General features: G+C 24.0%; 10 protein-coding genes across 10 annotated transcripts in view; 4 read left to right on the top strand and 6 right to left on the bottom strand.

Moving 5' to 3' along the window:
* Positions 1–2280: 2280 nt before the first annotated feature.
* Positions 2281–2512, bottom strand: ENU1_011490 (hypothetical protein; the record flags this gene model as incomplete). The annotated part of the gene is made up of 1 exon (XM_008856698.1): positions 2281–2512. A coding segment is annotated over one exon (232 nt), but the record flags the coding sequence as incomplete, so codon positions are not given.
* Positions 2513–2594: 82 nt separating this feature from the next.
* On the bottom strand, positions 2595–2993 carry ENU1_011480 (hypothetical protein; the record flags this gene model as incomplete). The annotated part of the gene is made up of 1 exon (XM_008856697.1): positions 2595–2993. One exon carries the CDS (start codon positions 2991–2993, stop codon positions 2595–2597), a length of 399 nt encoding a protein of 132 aa, XP_008854919.1.
* A 1333-nt stretch (positions 2994–4326) lies between these two features.
* Positions 4327–4857, top strand: ENU1_011470 (pre-mRNA-splicing factor, putative; the record flags this gene model as incomplete). Its single annotated transcript, XM_008856696.1, has 1 exon — positions 4327–4857. The coding sequence occupies one exon, from the start codon at positions 4327–4329 to the stop codon at positions 4855–4857; it is 531 nt and encodes a 176-aa protein (XP_008854918.1).
* A 248-nt stretch (positions 4858–5105) lies between these two features.
* ENU1_011460 (hypothetical protein) lies at positions 5106–6488 on the top strand (the record flags this gene model as incomplete). The annotated part of the gene is made up of 1 exon (XM_008856695.1): positions 5106–6488. The coding sequence occupies one exon, from the start codon at positions 5106–5108 to the stop codon at positions 6486–6488; it is 1383 nt and encodes a 460-aa protein (XP_008854917.1).
* Positions 6489–6638: 150 nt separating this feature from the next.
* On the top strand, positions 6639–7070 carry ENU1_011450 (hypothetical protein; the record flags this gene model as incomplete). Its single annotated transcript, XM_008856694.1, has 1 exon — positions 6639–7070. One exon carries the CDS (start codon positions 6639–6641, stop codon positions 7068–7070), a length of 432 nt encoding a protein of 143 aa, XP_008854916.1.
* Positions 7071–7098: 28 nt separating this feature from the next.
* Positions 7099–7956, bottom strand: ENU1_011440 (RWD domain containing protein; the record flags this gene model as incomplete). Its single annotated transcript, XM_008856693.1, has 1 exon — positions 7099–7956. One exon carries the CDS (start codon positions 7954–7956, stop codon positions 7099–7101), a length of 858 nt encoding a protein of 285 aa, XP_008854915.1.
* A 76-nt stretch (positions 7957–8032) lies between these two features.
* Positions 8033–9370, bottom strand: ENU1_011430 (hypothetical protein; the record flags this gene model as incomplete). The annotated part of the gene is made up of 1 exon (XM_008856692.1): positions 8033–9370. One exon carries the CDS (start codon positions 9368–9370, stop codon positions 8033–8035), a length of 1338 nt encoding a protein of 445 aa, XP_008854914.1.
* A 138-nt stretch (positions 9371–9508) lies between these two features.
* Positions 9509–14293, top strand: ENU1_011420 (hypothetical protein; the record flags this gene model as incomplete). Its single annotated transcript, XM_008856691.1, has 1 exon — positions 9509–14293. One exon carries the CDS (start codon positions 9509–9511, stop codon positions 14291–14293), a length of 4785 nt encoding a protein of 1594 aa, XP_008854913.1.
* Positions 14294–14376: 83 nt separating this feature from the next.
* ENU1_011410 (RNB family domain containing protein) lies at positions 14377–15381 on the bottom strand (the record flags this gene model as incomplete). The annotated part of the gene is made up of 1 exon (XM_008856690.1): positions 14377–15381. The coding sequence occupies one exon, from the start codon at positions 15379–15381 to the stop codon at positions 14377–14379; it is 1005 nt and encodes a 334-aa protein (XP_008854912.1).
* A 121-nt stretch (positions 15382–15502) lies between these two features.
* The window catches only part of ENU1_011400 (Rho family GTPase), a gene marked incomplete at both ends in the record, with an annotated part of 564 nt that continues 512 nt past the window's right edge, over positions 15503–15554 (bottom strand). The window contains one exon of the mRNA XM_008856689.1: positions 15503–15554. This exon is cut by the window's right edge and continues 512 nt beyond it. Within this exon, the coding sequence (XP_008854911.1) occupies positions 15503–15554 (52 nt within the window).

Raw genomic sequence — 15554 nt, 5'->3', positions numbered from 1 at the left:
CACATAGGATATAAATATCATTAATCATTTCAACAATATTCAAAGAATAATACATTTAACTTATTAAGCTTTCTTAAATGAAGTTGTAATAATAGTGTATATATTATATTTAATAACATTGTGATATTGCTCAAAATGTACAAAAGAAGATAACTGCAATTAATTGAAAACTTTTACTAATAAATTTATTGATATATATGTATGATTTAAAAATAAAACTGAAAAATAAAATAATTACTATTTGAATAAATATTATCAATAACATACAATGTATGAGTTATTCTATTGTTATTATTCTATTTACTAAAGAAAAGAATAATAATGATATTCGATGATTTTCATTATGTTTTTACTACTATGATTATTTATTTGATTATTTTCTTGTATTTTGCATTTACCAACAGTATAACATTAATACATTAAGAATTAATATTATAAAATTGAATCATCTTGTAATATTTTGACATTGAACATTAACAACAAGAATAATATTTTTACTAATAGTAGTTTTGATTGAGCTTTCTAATTTTCTCATTTATCATAATGTTCATTGGCAATTTTTTAGTTGAATAAACTATTTAATTTGACGATGTTAATGAGATGCATTATAAAGAGTTGAATGAAGAGATTTAAATTCAATATTCAGTATCATCAATATTTTATTTAACTAATACTATTTTAGTTAAATGAGTGTTAAAGTATGAAATTTGTTGTTTTTAATTTTATGAATATTTCAACTATTATTATGATTAGTTCATATTGTATTTGCAATTTTGAATAATTTTAATCGTTTCTTAGCATATTTATTATACTTAGTAATATTTTCAAGAAGAATATAAGATGATAAAAGATTTAGTATATTTTAATGACTGTTATTTTTATATGTTTTTATTCGTATTACGAATGTATTTGAGAATATCAGCAAATGAAAATAAAATAAGAAAAATTAACGAATACAGAAATAAGCAAACAAAGGTTCGTTATATTGACTTAATTGATTCTGTTATTAACAAAGTACTTTTCTTTAATACGTAAGGAATATTTTTGAAATTTCTTATTATATTCATAAAAATAACTAAAACTAAAACTAAATTTATAATAAAGATAAATAAAATTATATGACAAATAAATTAAAGTCCAATTGTTTTAAAGAAAGAACAAAACAATTGTTATTTGTTTAAGTTAGGATGTGATGATATTCTTGTTTAAAAAACTGAGAAAACAAATTGTGTTATAATTAACTATTATATAAATATGAAACTTTATCAAATCAACACTCTATAAAATAATTTCTTATTGTTTCATACAAAAACAAAATTCATTATAAAAGTTTACTATTTTTTATTACTTTTGTTCTATTTGAACAGAAAGCATTAATGAAAATCAAACAGGATAATATCATTTCACTTCACTAGTAATATAGAAATTATAAATATGAAAATGGATATAATTCATTTTGGTTTTATTCGTTTTTATTTTATATGAACTAGTAAATCATAATGTAATTGTTATTTCATTAAATGGAAAAATTACAAAGAAAATGAAAAAATGAAAGATATAAAAGAAAGGAGAAGTGAAATATTCAAATATATAAATATATTCAAGTAAAATTCAGCAAATAAACCAATTATATTTAAGATGTTCCAATGCTAAAAAATAAATTAAATAATATTTTAAGAAATAAACAATTTTTCTTTAATTTCTTACTTCAGTTATATTCTTAGATTCTATTCAGATGCACTTCACTTTATAAATACAAAGAATTTTAATATTAATTTTATAGTCAACTTATTTCTGTGTTTAAATTTTAATTGATATAAATGCAATATTAATTAAATAAGTAGATAAAATAATTAATAATAATAATAATGAATAAATAATGTACAAAACCAAATAATAATAATAATATGACAACACCCAATACTATAACCACAGAATAACAACATTTAATACTCAAATAATACCCAAAGAAGTATACCTAACTGATAAATGATAGAAGTATAATATATTTCTTTAGATTAATAAACAATAAAAACAAAATGAATTAATATTATTTTTCTTCATTGAAATAACATAAACTAAGGTTTAAAAAGAAAAATTATTAACTTATTTGTTGTTATTGTCATCTTCATGGAAAGCAAAATAAACGAATGAAGCAATAATAATCATAGATGAAAACAAACAAAAAACAAGTGCAACTATATCTCCTTTTAAATAAGTAATTAGCGTGTCATAAAACTACAAAGAATAAAAAAAAATAATAAACAAATAATAACAAACCTAAAGGGTTTCTTAAAGTAAAGAACAAGAAAAGTGGTACTAAAAACATAAGCACAGTGAATTTAAAAAATATTTGTAATACTCCTGGTTCAAAACGTTCTAATAATGGACGATTTGACATTTTATTTTGATCATTCTCCTTAATTTGGGGTTGTGAAGTTTGATGAATAAGATCAGGATTCTCTGAAACGTTTGAGGTTGTTTCTGGTAATTTGGAACTTCTTACACTCATTGATTTTTAACTAAAAAAAAAGAATGATTTTAAATGAAAGTATCAAATAATAGTTTTTAATTAACAATTCTTTTTTTTTATTTCACAAAGATCGGTATATCATAACAGGTTTTTCTCTCCCAAAGATTTTTCGCAATGTTTCAATGTCAGCTCTCATAGAACTAATTATAAGAGGGTCGGTGTGATGAATTTTCCTTTTATCTGAGAAATATTTCTGGGCATGAGTTCGTACTTGTACTGATGTTCTAGTTTTTACGTATTTGGCTATTTTTAAAACAGGAAGTCCTTTACAAGCTGTTGCATTGAGAAAACAAAGACAAACCATAAATCTAGTATGTTCATCATTACTCCAATACCTATGTGTACCCAAAGTTCCATCAGGTATTGAAAGTGAATGACTTGTAACACTAAACAATTCTTTTAAAATAGATTCTTGTTCGTCAAATATCTTAAGTAAAGTGGTTTTGTCTTGAATTTGCATCTCAATGAATTACCAGTGTTTACATTCCAAATGATATTAATAGGTTCAGAATAATCTTCTTATTCCAGTGGCTTCTCCTGATTATTTGAAACATCAATTTTTTGAACCTTCTGATTTTCTTTCACTTTTTACTTCTTTCTTTCCATAGTTTGAAATGATATTTCTTTTATTTGGTTCATTTATTGAACCTTTCTATTTCTTTTTTCTTTCTTTTCCTTTTTTTCTTATTTTTTCATTACTAATTTTATAGTATAAATTATTATTTTTCTTCTAATTATTTGAAAAACAACTAACATGACGTTTTTTTAACATTCTGTTAATTATTGATATCAAAATATTTAATTCTCCTCATAAAAATGAACCAACCCCTTTTATGTGAATTGCATTATAGAATTTCTTCATTATGACATTAAATTTATTGATCTTTTGAATATAAAATCTTTTTTCGGTTTTGTTATTTTTGTTTTTTACGATTTCACTAATTTTGTTTGTCAAAAAATGTTTCACAATTGATGGTTGATAGGACATTTCTTATTGTTTTTATTGTTTTTAATTGTAGTTTTTCTAAATCACTACTTATTTTTTATGTGTATTGTTTTGTAATTATTCCTTGGAGTTTGCTTATATGTTTTTGATTTATGTCATAAATTCATTTTCACTTAATGTATTATCATTCTTCATTACTTCTTCGTATTTTATTCTTTTTTTTTATTGTTTTCATTAAATTTTATTCTGTCTTTTCTACTCATTAACCAACTTTAGTTATATTAGTCTAAAAGAAATTCTTCTTAATTCAATAATACGTCTCTGTGCAATATTTGTTAATATCATTATGAAACACCTATATCCCTTCAGTTATTATTATGTTCAACAAATGACTAGGTAACTAACTTCACTGGGTTTAGTCATAACACACCACCTATGTACTTCAAATTATTTGACGATTCATTAATTATGAATAATGTATATTTACCATCCTGGAGATTAATGGAATGAACAACGATAATACTTCACTTTTTCTTCAGCAATTGGTAATGACAAACTGATAAAAAAATGATGAGGTATATTATTCTATTGAACTAAAAGTCAAACACAACACTATACAACCAAAACAAAAAAAAATAAAAGAGGTTCAAGGCAAAACAAAAGAAGAAAGGTAAATCCCAACAACAAATGTAAATAAGTTGTAAAGAATAAAATAAAGATTAATAAAAAAAGAAGATTAGAAAAGTGTTGATAAGAAAAAAGAAAAATAAATAAGAAGGTATGGTAAGAAGACATTGGTTGAAAACAATTAGGAGAATTAAAATTAAAAAACTTCAAATTATTAAATATGACAAACGTTGGTAGACCAACATGGTATTCAGCAAGAGGAAGTAAACACCAAGGAGGAATCAATTATGTACCATCAAAACAAGTTTCTGCACAAGACGTTATTGTACAACCAGAATTAAAGAAAAGAAAAGTGGACCAACTAATAACAAGAGAAATGTTAGAAAATACCAATAAAAAACAAGAAGAACTAAAACCTAAAAAAATTGAATATAAAGAAAGTAGTGATAAACAAAAAATTAAAGAAGAAGAAATTAAAGAAGAAGAAATTAAAGAAGAAATTAAAGAAGAAATTGAAAGTGAAGATACTGAAGAGGCTCTTAAAAAAGAGTATGAAGAAATGGAAGAAGAAGAGTTTGAAAACTCATCTGATTCTCAACAATACTTTTCTGATGGGTTAGTTCAAAGAAAATGGTATGATGATGTTGTATTTAAAAATCAAGCAAAAGAACCTCCTAAACAAGCCAAATACATTAATGATACTTTACGTAATGAATATCATCAACATTTTATGGATAAATTCATTAAATAATTTATTTTTGTTATATATTACAATAATATTAAAAATTTGAAAATAAAAAACTTCACCTTTTAATGATCTATTTTTAAAGAAACGATAAAAGAAATAATAAAAAGAATTAAAAAATAGTAAAAAATAAAAAGAAAATGAATAATAATAACAAATTTTTTTAAAATAAGTAAAAAAGGTGAAGCATGAAAAAATCAAAAAAAAAATCTTTGACTTAAAAGAACAAAAAAAAGATTTAGAGATTTAAAGTGATGAAAGTCCAATTAGAACATCTTTATTTATTAAATGTAGTGTTATATCTTGATTATATGAATGCTAGAAGATTTGCACTAATAAATAGTAAATGTTTAAATGCTACTCATTGTTTATTAAGAAATCCAAATATTGTTAATGTAGAAGGAGAAAGTAAATCATCACAATTAAGTAGTAAAACAAAAGGAATAATTGGAGAATTAAGAACATTTGATGGGATTCAAACATTAAGTTGTGATTATGAAGTACTTTTAAATATTCCATTTACTCTTATTAAAAATGTACAATGTTTTAATTTATCATTAAAACTTTTACAACCATTTGACTTAATAAAAATTAAAGAATATGATATAACTGATAAAATAACTGAATTAACATTATTTATATATACTAATGTTGATACTAGATTTGATTTTACTCGATTTAAATCATTGAGAAGGTTACATATTAATTATGGGTTTAATGTTAATGAACAATCACTTGAACTTATTTCACCAATACTAAATGTCTTACCTCATTTTACTAAATTAATTATTGAATGTGCTGCAAGTGGAGTATTACAATTTCTTCCTTATATTAAACAATTAAATAAAATTAGAATAGAAATATTATTGAGAGTCATTGGATTAAAAGACTCTATTTATAATGAATTAAAAGAAATACATTCCTATTGTAAAATTTGTTCTGTCTTTAATAATATCTCTCCTTTCCTTATTAATCATTCTATTCCTTTATTAATTGATCAAAAAAAATTATTTATTATTGCTCCAGATATTGTTGAAACTGATGAAGTTGAAAGTGCATGGAATTTATATTATCCTTCTAAAGTTTCAATATTTGGAAATAAAGATCTTTTTACAAATGTTAAGGAACTAAACCTTTCACATCATGACTCATTAATAGACCTTTCTTTATCAAGAATTCATTCATACAACCCTATACAATTATCATTTCCTGCTTCATTAAGATCATTGTCATTTTCATGTTTTAATGTTACTCCATTCCCTTCTCTTAGTTCATTAAAAATAGAAGAATTAAAAGTAAATGATTGTTCTACAGTTGTATCTCTTTGTTTACCTACAACATTAACTAAATTATATGTTTTTGATTGTGAACGATTAACAGAAATTATTGACTTAAATAATGAAAAGATGAGAGATTTAAAAATTTCATGTCCATCTGTGAAAATGATTGTTCCTTATGTAAGTAAGAAGAGACTAAAGAAATACTATAACAAAGTTACTTCAAATAATCCTGTTGATATTTTAGTTTCACAACGAGCACGTCAATGTATGGGTAAAACAGATAATTTTTCTGATGTTGAACTACCTACAAGTAATATTCCTTTAGTGCGTAGAAGTTTCGTATCAATAAATTGCTAAATATGAAGAAGCAATTTAAATAATGTTTTTAATACTACTTAATCACATAATTTATTATTTGTTATATTTTTTTTAAATTGAGGTTTCTATTTGATGAGAAACAATTATTAGAACTGTGAAGAAAGAACTTTGTTTCTACAATTCTATTTCATGCCACGAAGAAGATCATCTAGTTCAAGCAGAAAATCAACTGAAGAAAAAAAAGCAAGGAAAAGAAATAATAAAGAAGAAGAACAAAGAAAACTAGAAGAAAAAGAAAGAGATGAATTAAAGGAATATCTTGAAGAGAAAAAGAAATATTTTGAAGACGTAGATAATTTTAAATTAGATACAATCATAGAAGATCCTAAAAAGCTATCTGAAAAAAATGAAGAGACAAGTTTATTTTCTTTTGATAAACCAAATTTGTCTAGTCTTATTAATTCTGGATTAAGTCGAGAAAGTATTTCTATTATTCCACGTGAAGTAGAAGAAGAAAAAAGTGATGATTCATTTATTAATAGACCTAATGGAAAAATTTTTCCTTCAAGAAAAGAAATTCAAATTGATTCAAAAGAACTTGATTATATTAGCCAAAAATAAGTATATACCGTTGTTTGTTTTAAATAAATTAATTCTTCTTTACTTTTGTAGTACTTGTTGTTTGTAAAGATGTATTCATAATATTAATGGCATCTTGTGCAGCCATTATGATATCTTTAAACCTGTCAGGTCCTAATAATATTCCTCCAAACCAACGTGAAACCATAACACAAACATTAGTTGCAGATATTTGTTCAAGACTTTTTAATAATTGTTTACCAGCAGCATGTTCACCATCATCATCAAAATCACAAATAATAGAATCGTTTATTTCTAGTCTATAAGCTTGGATATTATGAGTTGCTATTGATATCTTTTTATTTCTTAATAACTCTTCAAATACAATTCTAACTTCTTTTTCATTAGTTACTGGTGCAGCAAATGCAATAAACTTACTTTTACGATCATTAATTGGATTAGAAACAAAAATAGGAATTCCTTTTACTGAAAGTCCATGAATAACACTTTCTTCATTTTCTTCTTTAGAAAGAATTTCTTGTTTTGCTTGAATCTCTTTTTCTGCTTCATCATCTTTATAAATTTTAGCATTAATTTTTTGAAGAAATTCTTCACTTTGTAAATAATCAACAATTGCATAAATACACTGTTCTCCTTTATATTCATTTGCTATTCTTTCAGCTTCGTCAACGCAAACATTTAACTGACCATCATTTAACCAATTTTTTTTTGTTTTTGCTTCAAAACGAGGAATTTCTTCAAAGGGATAATTATTTGGTAAATAATAAAATAGAATTAAAGAACAAGAAGAAGAAAAACAAATATGAACTCGATAATGATTTTGGTCTATTTTATTAAAATTAATTAAGTCATTATATTTAAAAACTTCTTTTAATGATTCATATTCTTCTATTTGTTCGTTGTTCATAAGAAATGAAAAAGATATATTTTCAAATAGAACTATAAAATAGGGTTTAAACAATCAATTATTAATATTTTTTTTTTTAAGAAAATTTAACAAAAGAAGGATGTTCAATATTAATTGTAGTTGGAAATCCTTTAATCATATGTCCATCAATTGAAATAGATACAGTCAATATTCCTGGAAGACATACCCATATATTTACATCAAATCCACATTCTCTTGAAATTACACAACTTTGTATTGGAATAGAATTAATTGATGCTTGAACATCAACTAATTGAATTTGGTTAATACCAACTTCATCTAATTCACTATTATATGTTACAAATGATACAGTTAATAAATCTCCAATTGTCATAGATTCTGGAACTTTTTTACATAATGAAATTTGTGACAAATCTAATTCTAATGGTTCTAAAGCAATAACAGTTACTGGAAATCCAGAAAGTGGAATTTTTTCTAATTCTCCATTTTGTTTTTGTAAGAGTAATACATTCAAACTAAAAGTCCCTGATGAAAGTGCATTTAATTTAAGAATACTTTCATTCATTGTTACAGTTAATTGTTGAGAATGACGTACACTAATTGGAATTGCTGAGTCAAATTCTTTAATTACATTTCCGAATGAGTCTGATAATAAAATATTTAATTCTAATGGTCTACCAACAACAAGAGTTAAAGTTGAATCTATTTTCTTTTGAATATGAATTATTTCTTTTGAATTGGTAATAATTGTTTTGTCTTGAAATAATAAACATTTAGTAATATCAAGTTTACCTGCTTTAAGAAAAAATGTAGAGCTATAAAGAAGTTGTACAGAAGATGAAATAGATAATGTATAACCACCTTGTTGAGTAAATATTGGAATAGGTGATCCATAACAATCACCTAAATTATATAATTTAATATTAAATGTTTTTTTAGAGTGGTTATGTGTTATTGAACATTGCAAACTTTCAAAATTTAACATATTTTCATTAAAATCAACTGGTCTATATTTAATAAACATTTTATCTCCAACTACATTCTTTTTACTTTCTATTGGTTCTATTAATTTACTTTTTATTGAATTAAATTCTCCTGGAACTACAGTAACATGACATATAGAAAGACTTTGTTTAATAGTAATTTCATATGTCCCACATTCTATTAAATGTTCATTTTGCATTTCACCTATTTCACTTTCAAATTGTTGTTTTTTCTTTTGAGTCCATTGTTGTAATATCTCGTTTAGTTCTATCATTGAATCAATAATCATTGAAAATTCACTTTGATATCCATTTTTTGAGCACAATAAAGTTGCTGGTGCACTTCCATTAACTTGTAAAACACATTGTTTTATTTCATCACTACTGACTGTGAGAGAAGGAATTTCCCATGTTAAGTGTGGATATAATGTCTGTCGAACTCGAGACATTCTTTCTCTTTCATTTTTTAAGTTTTTCTCTTTTTAATTTTAAGTTCTTTTATTTTTTCACTTTTTTAAAAATTTTATCGTTTTTGCATCATTCTTGACTTAGATTAATTTAAACTTCTTTTATTATACGAAGTTAATATGTCTTCTGTAATTACACGTGAAAGTATTAACGAGTATATTAAGTTTTGTACTGGTTTAATTAAGGATATTGAACATTCATCAAAAAATAATGATCCAATTGTTCAAAGATTTAGATTATCTTTTTTAACTTTATTTAAGATAGTTACAGAATTATATGATTGTCTTGACAAACATAAAAATCAGTTAAACACACTCACAACACAATTACATGAACAGACATTAAAGATAAAAGAAAGTCAATTACCTTTTAAAAATGACTTACCTCTATTAATCAACAATGAAATACAAAAACAATTACTTAGTTATTTTGATGTTAAACCTCCTCAACCAAGTTTAGTTGATTCAATAATGAATGTTTCAAAAAGTATAAAGTTTAAAGAAGGAAGAAAGAAAGATAAACTTCTAAAAGTGTTTCAACTTATTAAATGTAAAGAGCCTTTAATTCCTATTATCTTTAAGGTATTTACTAAATCTACAAACTTGTTTGACTTTATTTGTACTAATAAAATATTATATCCCCTATGTTTACAAACAAAAAAACAATATGCAAAATTACTTTTTCAATCTTCATCTACTTATTCAATCAAACAGAATTTAAAGACCATTTGTGCTCTAGTAGCTGTTTCGGTACCAGCTAGTCTATTTATTGAAATAGACTATAAAAAAGTCTTTTTCTTAACTCTCATAAAACAACCAGATATAATTCCTACAATGGGTATAGTATTTTCATTGAGTCCATCACAAAAAATTTATACTTTTAATACATCATATACTAAACTTCATTTAGAATCAATAGATGTAGGTACAATATTTAATAAAGTAACATTTGGATTAAAAGATCAAAACTTCTTGTTAAAAATTGATGGATTGGGTAAGGTAGGTACAGATAAACTTAATTGGATTCAAGAACAAAATCCAATTACTTTAAATACTCATTTCAATATTCTTTCAAAAGAACCAAAACTTACTAGTTTTTGCTTAGTGTCTTTTTCAAATATTTTACTTTCTAACAAAGACTCTGATGAAATTATTGAGAAAATAAGTTGTGATGATAGCATTAACGCCAGTGATAATGAAACTTATAATGACTTAGTTGCTGGGTTATTAGATGAAAAACATATAATAAAAGATAAACTCAGTCAGATGGAACCTCCATTTAATAAAGAGTCAGTGCAAAAAAGAATATTTTTATTAAAGCAACAAGCACAAGTATGTTGTACTACTAGTTCTAAAAATGAAAAAAATGAAGAAATAAGTCAAGAATTTAAATCTATTAATGATAATTGTTTTAGAGAACAAACAAAGCAAGAGTTAGAGCAGTGTTATTCTGATTTGGCATTAGCAAAATTGATTGAAACTAAAGACATATTATTAAAAATATCTACCAATTTAGCTGACTCTCAATATGCAAAAGTATTGTTACATAAAAGAACAAAAGATATTGTAGAAAATGAAATACCAAAAATAATATCAGAACAAACAAACTTAGTATTTTTTATGTATTTTGATAATGGAAATGTTATGGGATTATATTTACAAAAGAAAATTCCATGTTATAAAGAACCAAGACAAATTGAAGTTGAGAATGATTTTAATCATGCAATTATTAATATAAATAGGAAGAATAACAATGAATTGGAAATATATAAAATGAAAGGTATGTTCAGAACTATTTGTGTATTTGGTAGTAGCAATAATAATTTTATGGTGGAATTAAATGGTATTGGTTATTTGTCAAAATCTGGATTTTGGGTAGAATATGCTAATAGTAAAACCAAGACATCATATAAACAACTTGTTGATTTGAGTAATATTACAGGATGTCCTTCTGGGAAAAAAATAAATGTAGATGAAGTGATGATTTTAAAATTTATTAACGCACCAAATGAAGATGATAAAATGTTTATAAATTGTTATGATACTAATTCATTAATAAATAATGACCAAGAACAAAAGAAAGTTGATGAAATAAAAATACAAGAAAATAGTATTGAAGAATTAAAGAATTTAGAAAACATTGTTCAGGAAAAAATAGTTAAAGAAAATGAAAATGTAATTGAGCAGGCACAGTTACCAATAAATGAAATTACCACAGAAACAGATTTTTCATTAGATGATGTTATTAAAAATAAAGAAGTTTTGGGAACTATTGGAATTGATATATTCAAAACAAAGTATGCAAAAGTATTGTTAAATAAGCAAATGAATGAAATAGATGGTTCTGAAATACAGAAATGTATTAAAGGATATTCTTATATTCTTATCTTTTTAAAATTTAATTATGGAAATGTTCTTGGAATATTCTTCCAAAAGTCTCTCTCAGAGTTTGATGTAAATTCAAACATAACTGTTATTCAAGACTTTGGTCATTGTTTATTCTGTGTAAACCCAACTAGTCTTACAGTTAAAAAATATAATTGTATCGACAGTCAAAAGAAAGTATGTTCTTTTGGTGGTAAAGGAGATACTTATGTGTTAAATCTACATGATTTCTTCCTTTGGAATATAGATGGAACATGTGACGCAATATGTACAAGTGATTACGATAAGAATTATTTAGATTTTAGTTCTTTTTCTCATGTCATTGGTTATAACCCATCTGTAGGACTTATTGTTAAAGAGGTTATGATTATCAATTTATACCAAAATATTTTCTTAGATAATGGGTCTGTATTAGACTTAAGTAAATTGCAACCGTTTAATAAAAAGAAACAACAAATAACAAACTTACAAAAAGATAGAGAGAATGATCAACAAGTGTTGGTAACAGATAGAATTCTCTCCAAAGAAATTCTTGGAGCTGTGTGTTCTCATTTAAAAACTTCTCAATGCTATATTTTATTTGATAGTAATACATTACCAGAGTTAAGCGACAAGATGTTTTGGGAAAGTGTTTGTGGAAATAAAAAGATACTAATGATAGTTGAACTGAATAACCAAACAATTTTTGGATGGTTCTTATGCAGTACCATTCCATTAATGGAATCCAAAGACACTCTTGAGGTTATTAAAACAAAGAAAGATTTCTTTTTCTGTGTTAGTAAAAAAGACACTATTAAGTATTATAATTCAGTAGATTATGACAATGTTATTATGAGTTATAATAAAACAAATTATAATACTTATGGAACAATACTTACATTTCACGGTGCATTTCAATTGAGAAATGACCATAATCTATGGATTGCAAAGAGCCATCGTTTAGAAAATAAATTTAAAGACTGTCCTTCTATTACAGAAATAGTTGGAGAAGAAAGTCAACGACATATAGGTTTTAAGAGAGTTTTTGTATGCACATTAAGTGGTAAAACAAAAGATATAAAAAAGGTTGTAGTAAATAAATTACTTTCTTTTCCAAAAGAAATTAAAAAAGAAAAACATGATATACCAAAGAATTTAAAAACTATGAATGAATGTTATCAAATGAATAATATTAATCTTTTAAAATTAATACAAAGTAAAGAAATAGGAGACCAATTAAATTCTTTTGTTCAAAACAAAGGAATTAAAATTCTTTTTGATTCAAATACAAAAAATAAAATAGAACCTGATGAGTTTTGGAATTGTATCATTGGAAAAAAACAATTAATTATGATAATACAAATGGAAACAGGACAAATATTTGGGTGGTATCTAAATGAAACCATTCCTCAAAGAAAGCAAAATAAAACAATTCAAGTACTTAATAACTCTTCTCAATTCTTCTTCGTGATTAATGAACAACTTCTCATAACAAAGTATACATCGGTACCTACAAAATTCCCCATTATAACATTTGAGAATAATGACTATGATGAATTCCTTCAATTTAATGGAGTGTTTAATCTCAAAACTTATAAGTGTGTTGTTTCTAGAAAACAAGACCAACTACCAACTAAATTTAAAGAAATAAAACCATTCTCAAAAATATCAGGAGTTGATAGTGGTAATAAAAAAGAATTTAGACAATTTATAGTATTTAAATTATGTGATATAGAAGAACAGGATGTTATAAGTAGAAGATCATTTAAACCATTTAATGAATTATATAAAGAAGTGAAAGAAGTAGATACCAATACAGATGTCAAACCTTTCAAAGAAGAAGACTTACAAGAACGTATGAAACAAATGGAATTAGACATTGATGCAAGAATTCAAAAAATGAAAGAAGAATTAAATAAAGATAGACAAACTAAAATCACAGAAGAAAAAATTGAAAAAGAGTCAACTTTATATAACAATGATTTAACAATGAAAATATTTAAAGAAAATAATAAAATTAATGTTAATTATAAAATTGATCCAAATGACTCAATATTACTTTGTTTATGCAACGAGAGGAATTTACATGAAATAGATAAATTAATGAATACCAATGAATTTAAAAGAGTATTTAGTTGGAAAAAGGGAGAAAAGGAATTAAGTATAAATCCATTATATCTTCAATATCCTAAAGTAAGTATTTTTATTGAAACAGTTGATAAGAGTATTTTTGGATTTTGTGCATTATATCAAGAAGGAAGGTATACCAAAGGATGGTTTGTGTCACTACAAAATCCACAATCAATGAGTCCATTATCATATGAAAAAAAGAACCCAAAGAATATTTTTGTTATACCCTCAAAAGCATGTTATGGAATATTTTGTGTAAATAATATATTAACATTATCAAAAACATATCTTAATATTTCTAAAGACTTTAAGAAAGAATTTAATATACCATTTGAATTGGAATTCTTTATGGATCTAAAGAATAAAACATTAATTGAACATAATAAAATACAAATATATTCATGGAAATAAACAAGAATATTATCTATCTTTATTTACATTATTTTTATCGTATTTATTTTAATGATAATCAAAATTAAAATTATAAAAATGAATTAAATTGAACAAATATGAAGAATTAATTTTTGAAATTCATTTTTAGATATTTCTTTTTTCCCAGTTACAAACTCAATCATTTGTTGTTCATTATAATCATTCATAATAGCAATAAATTGAGACTGAACTAATACATCTCTAAATTTTCTTAAAGGAGAACGAATAGTAGAATAACAAATACTACGAGAAACATCAATATTAACAATTGCTAGGTTATTATAAATATGAAACAAATCAACTCCTACTGTATTAGATAATATATAACCTATACATTTAACAAAGTTATGAATTTTATCTATTGGAGGAGGGTTCAAGATATTTTTATTAATTAATTCAATACATTTTTTAAGTGATTCTAATTTAGATGTCATTATTTCAGAAGTAAATGATTCAATATGTTTAAATAAATTAAGACTATATGGTAAATTACATAAACTATCATAATCAGATAATTTTAAACTTCTTGGATAAAATAAATTACCACGAACTGATATTAAAGTTACCCCATACCATCTTTTAATAATATTTCCATTTGAATCAATATAAAGTAATACACTAAAACATTTTTCTTTTTTACCCATTTCCAGACTTTTATTATTTAATTTTTTTGATTTACTCATATCATAAGAATATTTTGTATTATTAATAACATTTGTTAATAAATCTGAAATGATTTCTTCAAATTTAGGAATATCTTCTTTTGTAAGATACGGTGAATGAAATCCTAATTCAGTTATTCCACTTTTTTTATCTATATCGATGTGAATCCCATCATCTATAATATTCGTTTGTTCTATATCAATTGTAAAAACTTCTCGATTTGTTAAATTAACAATTTCATTTGCATTTCCAAAATATGTCTCTTTAAATCGTTTTATAAAACTTGTTTGATCTAATCTTGTAATTGGATCATTTCTTAGTTCTTCAAAAATTTCATCTATTCGTTTTTCTTTTCTTAACTGTTCATAAAATGAAAGTAATAAAGAACAATAGGAACTTGTCATTCTAAATTATTAAATTTATTTTTTTTAGTTTTTTTGAACTAAAAAAATAAAAATATAAATTTTTTTATTAAAAAAAGAAACAAATATCTGAGGAAAAACAAAACTCCAATTAAAAAAAGGGTTAAAGCAAAGTGCACATCTTATGTGATGATTTTTGTGGTTGATTTTTGTTT

Source organism: Entamoeba nuttalli (assembly GCF_000257125.1).
Source record: "Entamoeba nuttalli P19 unplaced genomic scaffold asmbl_2149, whole genome shotgun sequence".
Taxonomy (NCBI): domain Eukaryota; phylum Evosea; order Mastigamoebida; family Endamoebidae; genus Entamoeba; species Entamoeba nuttalli.
The sequence above is the reverse complement of the archived record's forward strand: the minus strand, read 5'-3'. Positions and strand labels throughout refer to the sequence as shown.